General features: G+C 32.1%; 3 protein-coding genes and 1 long non-coding RNA gene across 8 annotated transcripts; 3 read left to right on the top strand and 1 right to left on the bottom strand.

Annotated features, from left to right (window-relative positions):
- Positions 1-1,994: 1,994 nt before the first annotated feature.
- LOC123322248 (growth/differentiation factor 8-like) lies at positions 1,995-4,735 on the top strand. Its single transcript, XM_044910163.1, has 4 exons — positions 1,995-3,173; positions 3,405-3,638; positions 3,732-4,129; positions 4,234-4,735. The coding sequence occupies exons 1-4, from the start codon at positions 2,720-2,722 to the stop codon at positions 4,399-4,401; spliced, it is 1,254 nt and encodes a 417-aa protein (XP_044766098.1). The 5' UTR covers positions 1,995-2,719; the 3' UTR covers positions 4,402-4,735.
- A 786-nt stretch (positions 4,736-5,521) lies between these two features.
- LOC123322251 (gamma-interferon-inducible lysosomal thiol reductase-like) lies at positions 5,522-6,861 on the top strand. The gene is made up of 3 exons (XM_044910165.1): positions 5,522-6,056; positions 6,114-6,287; positions 6,441-6,861. Exons 1-3 carry the CDS (start codon positions 5,805-5,807, stop codon positions 6,681-6,683), a joined length of 669 nt encoding a protein of 222 aa, XP_044766100.1. The 5' UTR covers positions 5,522-5,804; the 3' UTR covers positions 6,684-6,861.
- On the bottom strand, positions 6,686-8,091 carry LOC123322253. Its single transcript, XR_006539094.1, has 2 exons — positions 8,047-8,091; positions 6,686-7,125 (listed from the first exon to the last, which is right to left on the bottom strand). It is a non-coding gene; the product is annotated as an uncharacterized LOC123322253 (long non-coding RNA).
- LOC123322252 (ADP-ribosylation factor 6) lies at positions 7,327-11,192 on the top strand. Of its 5 annotated transcripts, none has more exons than XM_044910169.1 (3): positions 7,337-7,485; positions 7,564-7,706; positions 8,470-11,192. In XM_044910169.1, exon 3 carries the CDS (start codon positions 8,495-8,497, stop codon positions 9,023-9,025), a length of 531 nt encoding a protein of 176 aa, XP_044766104.1. In that variant the 5' UTR covers positions 7,337-7,485; positions 7,564-7,706; positions 8,470-8,494; the 3' UTR covers positions 9,026-11,192. The 5 variants fall into 5 exon arrangements, with proteins under 5 accessions (XP_044766101.1, XP_044766104.1, XP_044766103.1 ...); XM_044910168.1 differs by having other exon boundaries at positions 7,564-7,711; XM_044910166.1 differs by lacking the exon at positions 7,564-7,706 and having other exon boundaries at positions 7,327-7,485.
- Positions 11,193-11,686: the final 494 nt, after the last annotated feature.

Raw genomic sequence — 11,686 nt, 5'->3', positions numbered from 1 at the left:
AACTATTCTTTTACATATTTACCCTATAACGTTCCTCAAAATTCAAACTACGCCTATGTTCCTGTAATAGGTAGATGCCAATCCAACAAAATACTAATCTGAAAATTATAGATTGTAAATTTTCTTTGGAACGTTGTAGAAGATTGTGTTATATCAAGACAAAAATTTTAATTATGCCAGGATAAGACTTTTCTCGACAGTAGTTAGATTGTACTGTTTATGTTGGTTCTTTTAGGTTATAAACATTTATCAAATGGAAATTTAGATGCAATGTTTAATAGCTCTATTGAATGGTAACAGTAAATCCAGATTTATTACCATCGGGTGGGTGACCGCACTGGTTTTGAATTTGAACAATCGCTCCTTGTTCAGTGCCTTTTTCTTCATATCAGGGCGAAGACAACAAATGTTAATCTGTGAAATATCTTTTTTATTCACATTATTTTCTGATTTTTCTAGCTTTCGAGTGAAGTAAAATGAGAAATTCAATTTTTTTTTCTGAGGTTGATAGAGATTTTGATGCGAACAATAGTTTCAAATAAAATGACCAAAAATACCATTATCATTTTACTGTTGTCGAAGTAAAAAAACTTAATTGGGTTATTTTTGAAGTAAATGAAAGAATGAAAAAAATTTAAGGCATAGAAAATCTTCAAAGAAAAAGCGCTTCTTTATAACTAGGTACCTACCGAGTCTCAATTCTATTGTTCGCGTATAGATATTTCTTAAAAAATGGAAAAAAAATCGAATCTCCGCATTCGAATCCTAAACCTACCCTGAAAATTTCTCTCTTTACTTTGTTAGTTTCTGCGGATATAATTTGATTACGAATTTTCAATCGATATATATATTGTTACTTTGTTATTAATCAATTTCGGTTATTTGGCAGTAGATATTTCGTTTCATATATGTTTTGCTTCATCTTTTTCAGTTCTGTGAACATATTTTCGTTGAGATTTCGAATGATGAATCATCGTTCGAATGATGAATCATTTTCTGAACGTTGTATTCGTTGTAAGTAATCATTGAACGATTAATATTTCGATATTGCAACAGAACAATTTTATTCTTCCAGCTGTTTGTTTCGAGAGTGGAAAAATGATATACATATTGATTGGTAACTCGAATAAAACTGAAATATATTTTTGGATTTGATGTTTTCGATACATTATGTTTCGTAGATTGAAGGATTTATTTCCATAACCATGCGAAATTGTAGTACTCTTTATCGTGAGTGGAGTTCAAAGGGCATTGTACTCGTTTTTAGTGAATTTTTTATCTGTACAGTTAAGAAAACTTGAATGAGTCATAAACACCAGTATTCGGAGATATAATTTATGTTTATCAAACCAATTTTCACTCATATCAACTAATAGGTATTCGAAAAATATAGTTCATTGATTCAAAACATTCAAATCTAAAATTTTTAGTTTGGTCACCATTCGCGAAAATATATAAATATATACCTATGGCATATTTGTAAGATGAAAACAATGATACTCAATAGAACATTTCTCATGATCGAATATTCAATTCACCAGTCCAAAGAATATTGGAAAACATTATAATCAATAACATAAATGTTTATTTGCTCGCCATATGTTCTCGCATGTACGAGGGCTAGAGGAGAAGTATTTAGTCTCAAGACAGTTTTAATGTATGGATCATTTTTTGGGGAGACATTCATTAAAAGCACTGAGTTGAATATCATTCTCTAAAAAGAAAATAATGAAACTGTTAAAGTTCTGTTTATAAAAATGATCACTATATATACTTTCCGACCTGATTTAATATTGAATATCAATTTGGGAAAACCATTTTTTGGCTCTTATTCTTAGAGACGTATTATGTACCTATATGGGTAAAAAGGGTGATTTGATTCCCCTGATGTCGCCAAAAACATTGCATAAGAAGCCCGTTTTTGTTTTCCAACCTGCATACCAACCGTTTCCTCAGTACAGTCAGACCAGACACCCTGGCTATGTCATCATTGTAAATCTTGTGCCACTACATCGACAAAAATGAGATATTTTTCACATGTGTCCCCATGAACAAACGCAGTAGGTACGTAATTTCAAACGATTTATAATTGAAATTACTTGATAGTTTTAATGAGTAATTTGTTGTGAAAGATTCCGGTATCTCATACAGTCTACCAGTAATTTTTGAATTCTTCGAAGTTGATTGGAAACCCATCTGGATCGAAGTAGTGTTTTCCGTGTTCGTTGATATGAAACATTGGACTCACTTTCGATTTCATATCGAAAAGCTCGTGGCAAGAGCATGAGAACATTAATTTGTTTGCTTATTGCATCTCCGAACAGAAATATATGATAATAATTAATCATAACTAGTACTCCAACGAGATTTGTTTTCATGTTCTTGAATTCCTTTGGTATCTACTCATTCACACGATAAGAGAAAGTGTATGAAGATAAGACCTGAGCATTGCGTTCAATTTATTCTGAGGTGTTCTAACAAGAATCGAGGTGAGAGGTTAAAGGCATCCATCCATTTGAGAATAAATGTGAATCATTTTTTATTCTGAATACAGTACTATTATATCTATAACATAAATAAAAGGCATGAGTTCCGATAGAAATATGAGATCAAGGTTCAGCTCTATCATCCGGCGAAGAAATGCTTCACGAGAGTGGGGCATTCTAGCCTTTCGTTCATTTTAAAAGTCTGTATGTGAGAAAATTTTCACTCATCGACAATGCTCAACAAGTTCAAATTTGGTCTAGGTTTGCAAGGCGCAATGATTTTTTTCGCAGTATTCGTGATTATTCTATTTTCGCTGCCTTCGGTCATTGCGGAAAAACGTGATATAAAGTCAATAATGATGGAGTTTCTCGGTTACAAAACTCCTTCTCGGGACTTTTCCAGTGAAAGTGATTACGATAATGACATATTTGACCAGCCTTCCTCTGATAAATACATAAAAATGGTCAATTTGGAGAAGGAAGTGACAGCTATGAGAATAGAGTATATTAAATACCAAATCCTGAAAAAGTTGCGCCTCAAAGAGAAGCCTCAGATATCACAAAAAGACCTTCAAAAGACCAAGGAGTACGCCAATTTACTTCCCAACCAAGAGGATCATTTTCAAAGCCCCTACGATGACGATTTTTATGGAAAAACTACACAGGCAGTTATCTTTCCTTATGAAGGTAAACATGAAATACTCATATTTTAATATCGTGAATGTGAAATAATTGCTCATTTTTGAACAGAATCAGTAACATCACGACAGATCAGTTCTGAAATTTTTGTTTTTTTCAACTGAATTGAGACAGTCGTGTGTCAATGATTAACGAATAATTCTCCGTATCATCTAACAATAAGTTTTACGAGCCTTATTTTACTTCAGTAAATATTCTAACATCATTGTTTTCCTTCAGATACTACCAGTTGTTCAAGAAATACGAGATTCCCATCAGCTTGCTTACCATTTCAGATGCCAAGTGATATTTTTCCATCAGATGTTAGCTCCGCTGAGCTAAGGTTTTATAAGGAGGCAGACGATTTTGACTCTCACAATCAGACCTTCGTCATATCTGAAATAACACATTGGGACGCAAAAAAAAGTTTTCAGAAAAACAGACCGATAGCTATTCAAGAAACCAGTTCAACAGGTACTTGAACGTATTATTAGAAGAATAAAAAAAGTTATCGCTCGATTATTATAAAAGGTCTCCTTCTAACTTTCCTTTATTTTTCTGTTTCAGAAAATTGGTTGACCATCGATGTCACTTACGTGGTCAAAAACTGGTTAGAATATAAATATTCGTTGACGCATGCTATACACATAACTTGTAAAACTTGTGGTATGGATAAAAATCGGTCGCCGATTTCTTTTCACACGAAACTGAAGCCTTTTCTTATTATTTATACCCATTCACAACACAGAAGGATTATGAAACATAGAAGAGCTAGAAGGTCTTCAGATTGCACTTTAAATTCAAAAGAATGCTGTAGGGAAAGACTACTAGTCTCTTTCGCTGATATTGGATGGGATAACTGGATAATTATGCCTAAAGAATACAATGCTTATTTCTGTAGAGGATCTTGTACTGCCCCCTCTGCCCTTACTCTAAGTTCATCGCAACATAATGGATTATTACAGGTAAATTCTTCATTTTGTTCCCTAAGGGTTCGTTTGAATTTTGTCGTAAAATTTCCAAAGTTGGAAGAATGAAATCACTAATATGTTTATAATTATTCTTTCAGAAATTAATCAATGGCAAAAGGTTCAAGAATAGACCAGGACCAGAGTTCACTATGTGCTGCTCTGCTACCCAATTCTCCCCTTTAAAGCTCGTTTATATGGACAACAACAAGACCCTTACAACGAAAGTACTATCTAATATGATAGTTGACAGTTGTGGCTGCATGTAATTTGAAAACATAAAACAGTATTTCAATAATTTGAAAGCTAGCTACTATGATGTAAGAGGTTCCAATTGCAGTTTGATTTTCGTCTGAAGACATAAATTGACAGAAACTGTAAATTATTCTATATAAGTCAGTAACATCTTTATGATGATAAAGTTTATTCGTTTCAGAATACTGCTCTTGTTCTGCAATATTTATTATATTTGTTATTTATTGTACTATTATTTATGTGTGGGATAACGATCAGCTAACCTACTCTATTCTTTTATTATTTATTATGATTTGTATTACACCGAAAGCATCATTTTTTCCATATAAATATATTTGATATTCAAAATTTCCAACGTTTCACTAATGGATGTGAGTGACAGAATTATATAACAACACGATTATTCATTGTTGCGAATAATTTCAACGTGAAAGTATTTTGTGTTTATATTTATTTTGAATTTTAATGTGTTACACGCTCTGGAATGGAACAGGAAAAAACAAGGCTAGAATCTCCTGTGAAATTTTACATTCCAGGTACGTTTGGAGACTTGTATAAATATAAAAAATATAATTTAATTTTGAGTTGGAATAGTGAAAATTGAAAGAATAAGGACCTTCGTGAAAAATTTGCTCATTTCTTTCAACAGTCTAATTTCGAAAATTTTATGTTTCAGGAATGAAATGCTGAATTTTATAACCATTTACAGTTTTTTTCATATAAGACAAATATATCAGTGAGGTAAGGCGGGAGAAAGTGATTCGCATTGGTAAATAGGTCCCTTTCACACTAAAGGTTTCACCTGAAAACAAAGGAATGAAAAATTATTCACCGGGTTTTACCATTGAACTCAAAAAAGTTCAATATGGGTTTTACTCGTCTCACCGCCTCAGATCAATAAAAAACAATGTTTTTATTGATCTCAGCTTCCGCTAACGACTCTTGATAGAGCCACTGTAGAATCTGGGTTGCTTTTTGGTGCGAAAATGGAACCGAACACCGGAACACGTGTGAAAGATCCCATTATACCAATGTAACTTCCCTCGTCTTGTAAAAGCCCTATGGTGTGAAAGGAGCCTAACTTGAATGATTATCAAAGTAAAAATATCATTACTGCAGCCTGTGATTCTACTCTGTAGTCTGCGCATAGAGATTTTGATTTAGACGTTTACTAAAATATACAACGAAAGAGTTTGCTATATTTTGAATATGATGAAATCAATTATCAATTCAACTTAATGAACTAATGGTGTGTATGTATTTGTTACAGAATACGTTTTAAATGATTGACATATGACCTTTGATGAGTTCCTGAACAGCAATCGTTAATGTTCTGAATATAAGCCAATGTCTTGGATGAAAACTGATACTGATGTTTAGAAATAGGTATAAAGAAATTCTGAAATAGACCACTATAATGAATTGCAGATACAGAGCAGTAGTTATAATCGTTATCACATTATCAATTTGGGGTGTTATTCACTTCATCTACAATCTCCCTTCAGATGTATCTAGTAAGTTCGATCTCACAGATAAAATTAAGCTTACAGTTTATTATGAAGCCCTTTGTACCGATTCCAAATTTTTCATTACTCGACAACTTGCCCCTTTACAAGATAAAATACCAGATCACATCACCATTGAACTTGTTCCATATGGTAAAGCTGTGGTAGGTTCCTAATTTGGTATTGTAGTTTAAGTGAAAATTATGGTGCCATATTTTCAGACTATTGAATCGGCTGGGACAATTATATTTCAATGCCAGCATGATGAACTTGAATGCTATGCAAACAAAATCCATGCTTGTGTGATAGATTCTGTTACGGATCCATCCATCCAGTTGAAATATGTTGCTTGCATGATAAAAAACAACCAAAATCCAGATGAAATTGCAGAAATCGTAAGTGCAAAATTATAAGAATTCTAAGTTGGGGTGGAGGGAAAACTAATTATAATTATTGAGAATTATGGAAATTGATCTGACTTCTGTTCCTAAAAAGTTGGGATTTTTTATCATATAAGATAGACAAAATCTCATTTTCCCTATTTCTAGTGTGGCAAGCAATTGAACATTGATCATTTACCAATACTTATCTGTGCAAAGGAAGACAAAGCTTCACAGTTGCTCAAGAAACATGGAGAACGGACACATGCACTAAATCCACCTGTTAGTTTTATACCAACTATAGAAATCAATGGCAGTCAGGATTTAGCACCATTGAGCAAAATCTTGAAGAACTTGAAACAAACAGTTTGCAGCTTATTCGAAACCAGACCAACAGGATGTGATAATTAATGTTTTTGATTGGATGACTTTTCAGCCTTCTGATATTTATTTTCAAAATATTATCTAATAATTTTGAAGTTAATGTACAAATGTATATTATAGTAAGTTTAAATAACATTTTTTGTTAATGTGAAATCAACTCTTAACAGTTTATGTAGGGTATACAAAATAAATAAGGACCAACTTATGGTAAAACTAAGTATATCCAATGAAAATCCCAAGACTTTGGAACTTCCGTTCCAGGGTAACACACAATTTTGTCAAGTAAATTGCATAAGTTTTGTAAAGACGTGGTAGAAGTGTGGAATAAGAGTTCATTCATATGATATTTTGAAGCTTTAGGTTGGCCAGGAGCTGTTCTATAATTCTTGCTTCTTTACATTCAAAGAAAATTACCTGTTATGTTACTAGAACTTGATTGTAGCATTGTTGGTAGGAGCAGACATTTTTCCTGTAAGTTTTTTTATTATTATTTCTTTTATTTTTGTCACAGCAAGTTTCAATATAATGCTGCCATCTATTGGATATTCACTCGCACGTTCGAGATGTACAAAATAAATTTTCTGTTGTTTCGTTGGCAATTAGGCGCTTGCTTTTGCGCACTGTAAAGTTTCGAAGCCTAGGGATTTTCGGCAACAATCTGGGGAAGATATAAATTTTTATCTGGCACTCCTGGCAGTGGCAACGCTGGAGCTAACCCCAAGAACTTCTAGGATTCCTAGAATTTCCCTACAGCTCAGCAATATGGAGCAAGATTTTGCAGTAAGGTGTAGAGAATTTCAAGTTTTATGAAAGTTGTGAATGTTGAATGGTACGTATCTTGGAATGGGTTCGAAAAGTGTTAAGTGCGTGTTGTTACTTTTTTGAAGCACTCGTTTTGTTCCGTTAGGTGACCCGCCATACTAGAAGCAAACACGCCTATATTGAAATGATGTTTCTCGCGATTTGAATGACATCAATGATAAATAGCAAAGAGGAATCTTTGATAATAGTGACTCGAAAGGAAGGTTTTTAACTCTGGAACATGCGATTGTACGGTTCGTAATTTCAAGAAAATGCTTTTAATGTTTTTTTTTTCGTTAGAATGCAAGGATTGGAATAATCTCATTTAGCTATTTGACTCTTTCACCGAAAAATGACCAAAATAGAAAAGAATCACACTTTTTTCGTAATATGCAGTTTGTTTCAGAGTTTAAAATTTTTATCAAGGGTTCAATTATTCATGTGAATTTATTTTTTTCAAACATTCATTTCATATTTGCTGGAATACTGGAGACCTGGCTATAATTTTTTTTTCAATTGTTATAAGCTCTCATTTTGTCAATTCTGCGTGACTCGAGTATTTAGATAGTATGTGAAACAGATTACTCACAGTGGGATAAGTTGTATGAAGGAAATAATCATTTGTGTGGGTGTGGGAGTACTTGAGCATAATTTTGAATTGAGTTAGAGTGAGAAATTTTGATAACTAGTGGCGACACAAGTGAGATATTCATTGAATTGCCCTTTCAGGGTTTTATTAATTTAGTAGATTAAATTCATGCAAACTTGGAACACAACTTTGTTGTTGATTGGCATTATTTTTATTGTATTTAAATCTCAAATATAAAGTTAGATTTTATTACTGCTATTAACGAATTGATAACTTTCAAAAAGATATTCATATTTGGTCATGGATATTTGTATGACTCCGATTAGGTTAATCATTTTCCATTGCTATTGTTTCTTTATTATGTATTTTCTGTTGCAATAATTATTTTTATATTTGTATAATGAAAAAACATCAATTTTTCAGATTGTGATAGGAAGAGATATAGTGCATGATGGGAAAACTACTTTCAAAGATATTTGGAAACAAGGAAATGAGAATATTAATGCTTGGTCTAGATGCTGCTGGCAAAACAACAATATTATATAAGTTGAAACTAGGACAGTCTGTGACTACAATACCAACTGTTGGATTCAACGTGGAGACAGTGACTTATAAAAATGTCAAATTTAATGTGTGGGATGTCGGAGGACAAGATAAAATAAGACCTCTGTGGCGTCATTACTATACGGGAACTCAAGGGTTGATATTTGTTGTTGACTGTGCTGATCGTGATAGAATAGATGAAGCAAGGCAAGAATTACATCGGATCATCAACGACCGTGAAATGAGAGAAGCAATCATATTGATATTTGCCAATAAACAGGATTTGCCGGAGGCAATGAAACCACATGAGATTCAAGAGAAACTTGGGTTAACTAGGATTAGAGATAGGAATTGGTATGTTCAACCAGCTTGTGCTACTTCAGGAGATGGGCTGTATGAAGGTTTAACATGGCTGACCAGCAACCATAAATTATAGCATCTCTCTTTTTAGATTGTGACCTAGCAGATGCGGGTTTACCAAACTCATAAAATCATTTCAGTTTGTTCTGTATTCTCAGAGCAAGTTGAAAACTAATATTCGTAATATATATTGTAAATAATTAAATTCGTATTATGTATTAACTTGTTGTTTTATATTGTAAAATATTGTTGCTGCATTTAAACAGAAGTAAGCGTTATGAAGTTGATGTTTTCTGATGTAAATTACCTATTATTTGGATGAAATCATATACAAGTTTAGTTTGATTCAATATCCATAGGTAACAAAATCTTTAGGTGATATCTGTTTATTTTTTGAATAAATTTCTATCTAGAATATTGAATGCAAGCACCCAGTTTTATTTTGTCACAGTTCCATTGTCTGTCTGACATCAAAATATCTTTTTGTAAACTAAAGACTGATAGATTTAAGAATATTGGTTTCTTTATTCCATTTGCTTTACACCTGAATTTTGACGAACACATTGAAAGTACATCATAATTGTAATTTCGAATTGATGAATCTTGATACACATTGAAGAATTACATTTTAGTGTGGTGCATGTTGAGTAATGCTCAACCTCTTTTTCAAAATCCAAATCAACTTTTATAATTCGATGTTTAACATGATCTATCTTATTCTGTTTTGTGCAGCTTACAAATCTAGCTTTATCAGAGGTTGATAATGAAGTGTTTTGATCGTTTAACTGGTCATAAATGTAACCACCAAACAAGTCAGGGTATTTGGAAGAAATTTTTTTCTTTAGTTTCTGATACACTCACTAAATGCCAAAAAAACCCTGAATGATAACATGTGATATATGACATTCCATATGAATGCTGATAATCTCTTAGAGCTGATGCCATGGAAATTAAAACTAAAATCCGGTGAATCACTTGCAGTAAACTTATGCAATCCTGGATTAGAAATATTTTCATTGATTGAACAAAATTTGTAAATGCAGAGACTTCATAATTTAACTGAGATTTCTACCAAGAAGATTCCATATAATTGTACCCCTTTTTTTTAAATATACAAGTTATCTTGTCTAAGAGAAAAGTTAATTTCAGGTTTATTCTTCTTAGTTTTAACTCTTCCCGAATCAAACTATGTCTCTGGTTTCATTGTATAAAGTGTTCTTTATACTATGTCCCTCCAAGGTTATATTTTCACAGAGCATGAGTTTTGATATCTGAAAGTATTACCGACATTTCTCAATTCTGTTGTATTCATTTTTATTGGTTGATCAAGAATAATGAGTACAAATGTATTCCCAAAAAAACCCAAAGTATTTTCGTAGTTGGCTTAATTTTCTGCTTTCATCTACCTTATGATGTATAATTAAGACATGAATTTTTGTCTGCACTATGCAACCATGTATCTGCACTTTTTGTTAGTAAATTATAAAACCATTATGCTGCTTGATCGTCAACATGTGATGATACTGACCAGAATCTTCATTTCTGGGGCAAAACAAATAGCTCTCAGCTTAAAAATTTAGCTCCGGTTATGCTAATAGAAGAGAAGTAGTATGTAACCTTTTCCTCTTGAGAAATCATAGTGGCATAATATTTTTAGCTTTGAAATGCGGTTTTTAGTGTAGATGCTTCAATTCGCGATGCATTCTATACAGCGACATATTTCTTTTTGTTTAGATGTCGAAAATATACAAGGGCTAGTTTCAATGAGAGCCCTGTTTTCTAAAAAGAATGCAGAACTATTTTTTCACAAATATGTTGTTACCCTTCGAAGTATGGAAATTTAAGCATTTAAATGGGATTTCCGCTTAAATTATCACTTCTCATAATATATTTTCTGTATTTTAACTTTCCTTTTATTTTTGATGTTCAAAAATTAGGACTAGTAGAGTTGAGAGCTTGTCGAGATATGTAAAAAATGCGAAGCTATTTTTTCAAAAATAATATGTTAATAGTCCTAATGCAAGTATCAATCTTTACTCTTCATAATAATATGAATGATTTCCTTGATCAGTATCTTTATATAGTGATAGTTTTGGGAACAAGTGTGCATTATTTTTATATATATATGCTTTAAGCATGTTAGCTCATCCTATTATTAATAGAAAAGTATCTCACGGTAAATGAATATATGATTTTTTTCTTGTATTTATTAAGATAAATATACTTTTGAATTTGTTTTTAAATTATTTTGTACAGAATAATTGAAACCCGTCTTTGTAATGAGATATTATTGTGAAGTTGTCAATTATATTGCTATAAGTGTTGAATCAACCCCCTTTTTTTTAACTGATTTCTGAATGAAAAACTAAATGTAAAGGTAAGTTATGTGTTTCTCTAAGAAGGTTGTGTTTGAAGTGAAGTATTGAGTTTGTTTATACAAAGCTAGTGAATGGTTTGTATGTTATACTGAAAAAACTTTGAGAAGATATCAATACGAAGGGGGATTAAGATGAAAAACAAACAATAATTCAAATAAACCATTCAATGATCACTGCCCCAACATAAGAAGAAACAGTGATCATTGCATGGTTTATTCCAAACAATTTGTAACTAAATGTGAAATCAAATCATTTGCCTCACACCCCATAAATATATATTTCTTGAGAGGCTACCCTTTTACATATCTTCTCAATGTGATTGAAATAAAAATTTGAGTTTATATCATTGCTTTCAAAAT

The sequence above is a fragment of the Coccinella septempunctata genome, chromosome X (genome assembly GCF_907165205.1).
Source record: "Coccinella septempunctata chromosome X, icCocSept1.1, whole genome shotgun sequence".
NCBI classification, from domain to species: domain Eukaryota; kingdom Metazoa; phylum Arthropoda; class Insecta; order Coleoptera; family Coccinellidae; genus Coccinella; species Coccinella septempunctata.
The sequence above is the reverse complement of the archived record's forward strand: the minus strand, read 5'-3'. Positions and strand labels throughout refer to the sequence as shown.

Bases quoted from the DNA above. Each gene is read 5' to 3' on its own strand.
- LOC123322248 (XM_044910163.1), top strand. From the start codon at position 2,720: ATGCTCAACAAGTTCAAATTTGGTCTAGGTTTGCAAGGCGCAATGATT. The intron at 3,174-3,404 runs GTAAACATGAAA...GTTTTCCTTCAG, and splicing joins AGTTATCTTTCCTTATGAAG to ATACTACCAGTTGTTCAAGA. The intron at 4,130-4,233 runs GTAAATTCTTCA...TTATTCTTTCAG, and splicing joins AACATAATGGATTATTACAG to AAATTAATCAATGGCAAAAG.
- LOC123322251 (XM_044910165.1), top strand. From the start codon at position 5,805: ATGAATTGCAGATACAGAGCAGTAGTTATAATCGTTATCACATTATCA. The intron at 6,057-6,113 runs GTAGGTTCCTAA...CCATATTTTCAG, and splicing joins TTCCATATGGTAAAGCTGTG to ACTATTGAATCGGCTGGGAC. The intron at 6,288-6,440 runs GTAAGTGCAAAA...CCCTATTTCTAG, and splicing joins CAGATGAAATTGCAGAAATC to TGTGGCAAGCAATTGAACAT.
- LOC123322252 (XM_044910166.1), top strand. From the start codon at position 8,495: ATGATGGGAAAACTACTTTCAAAGATATTTGGAAACAAGGAAATGAGA.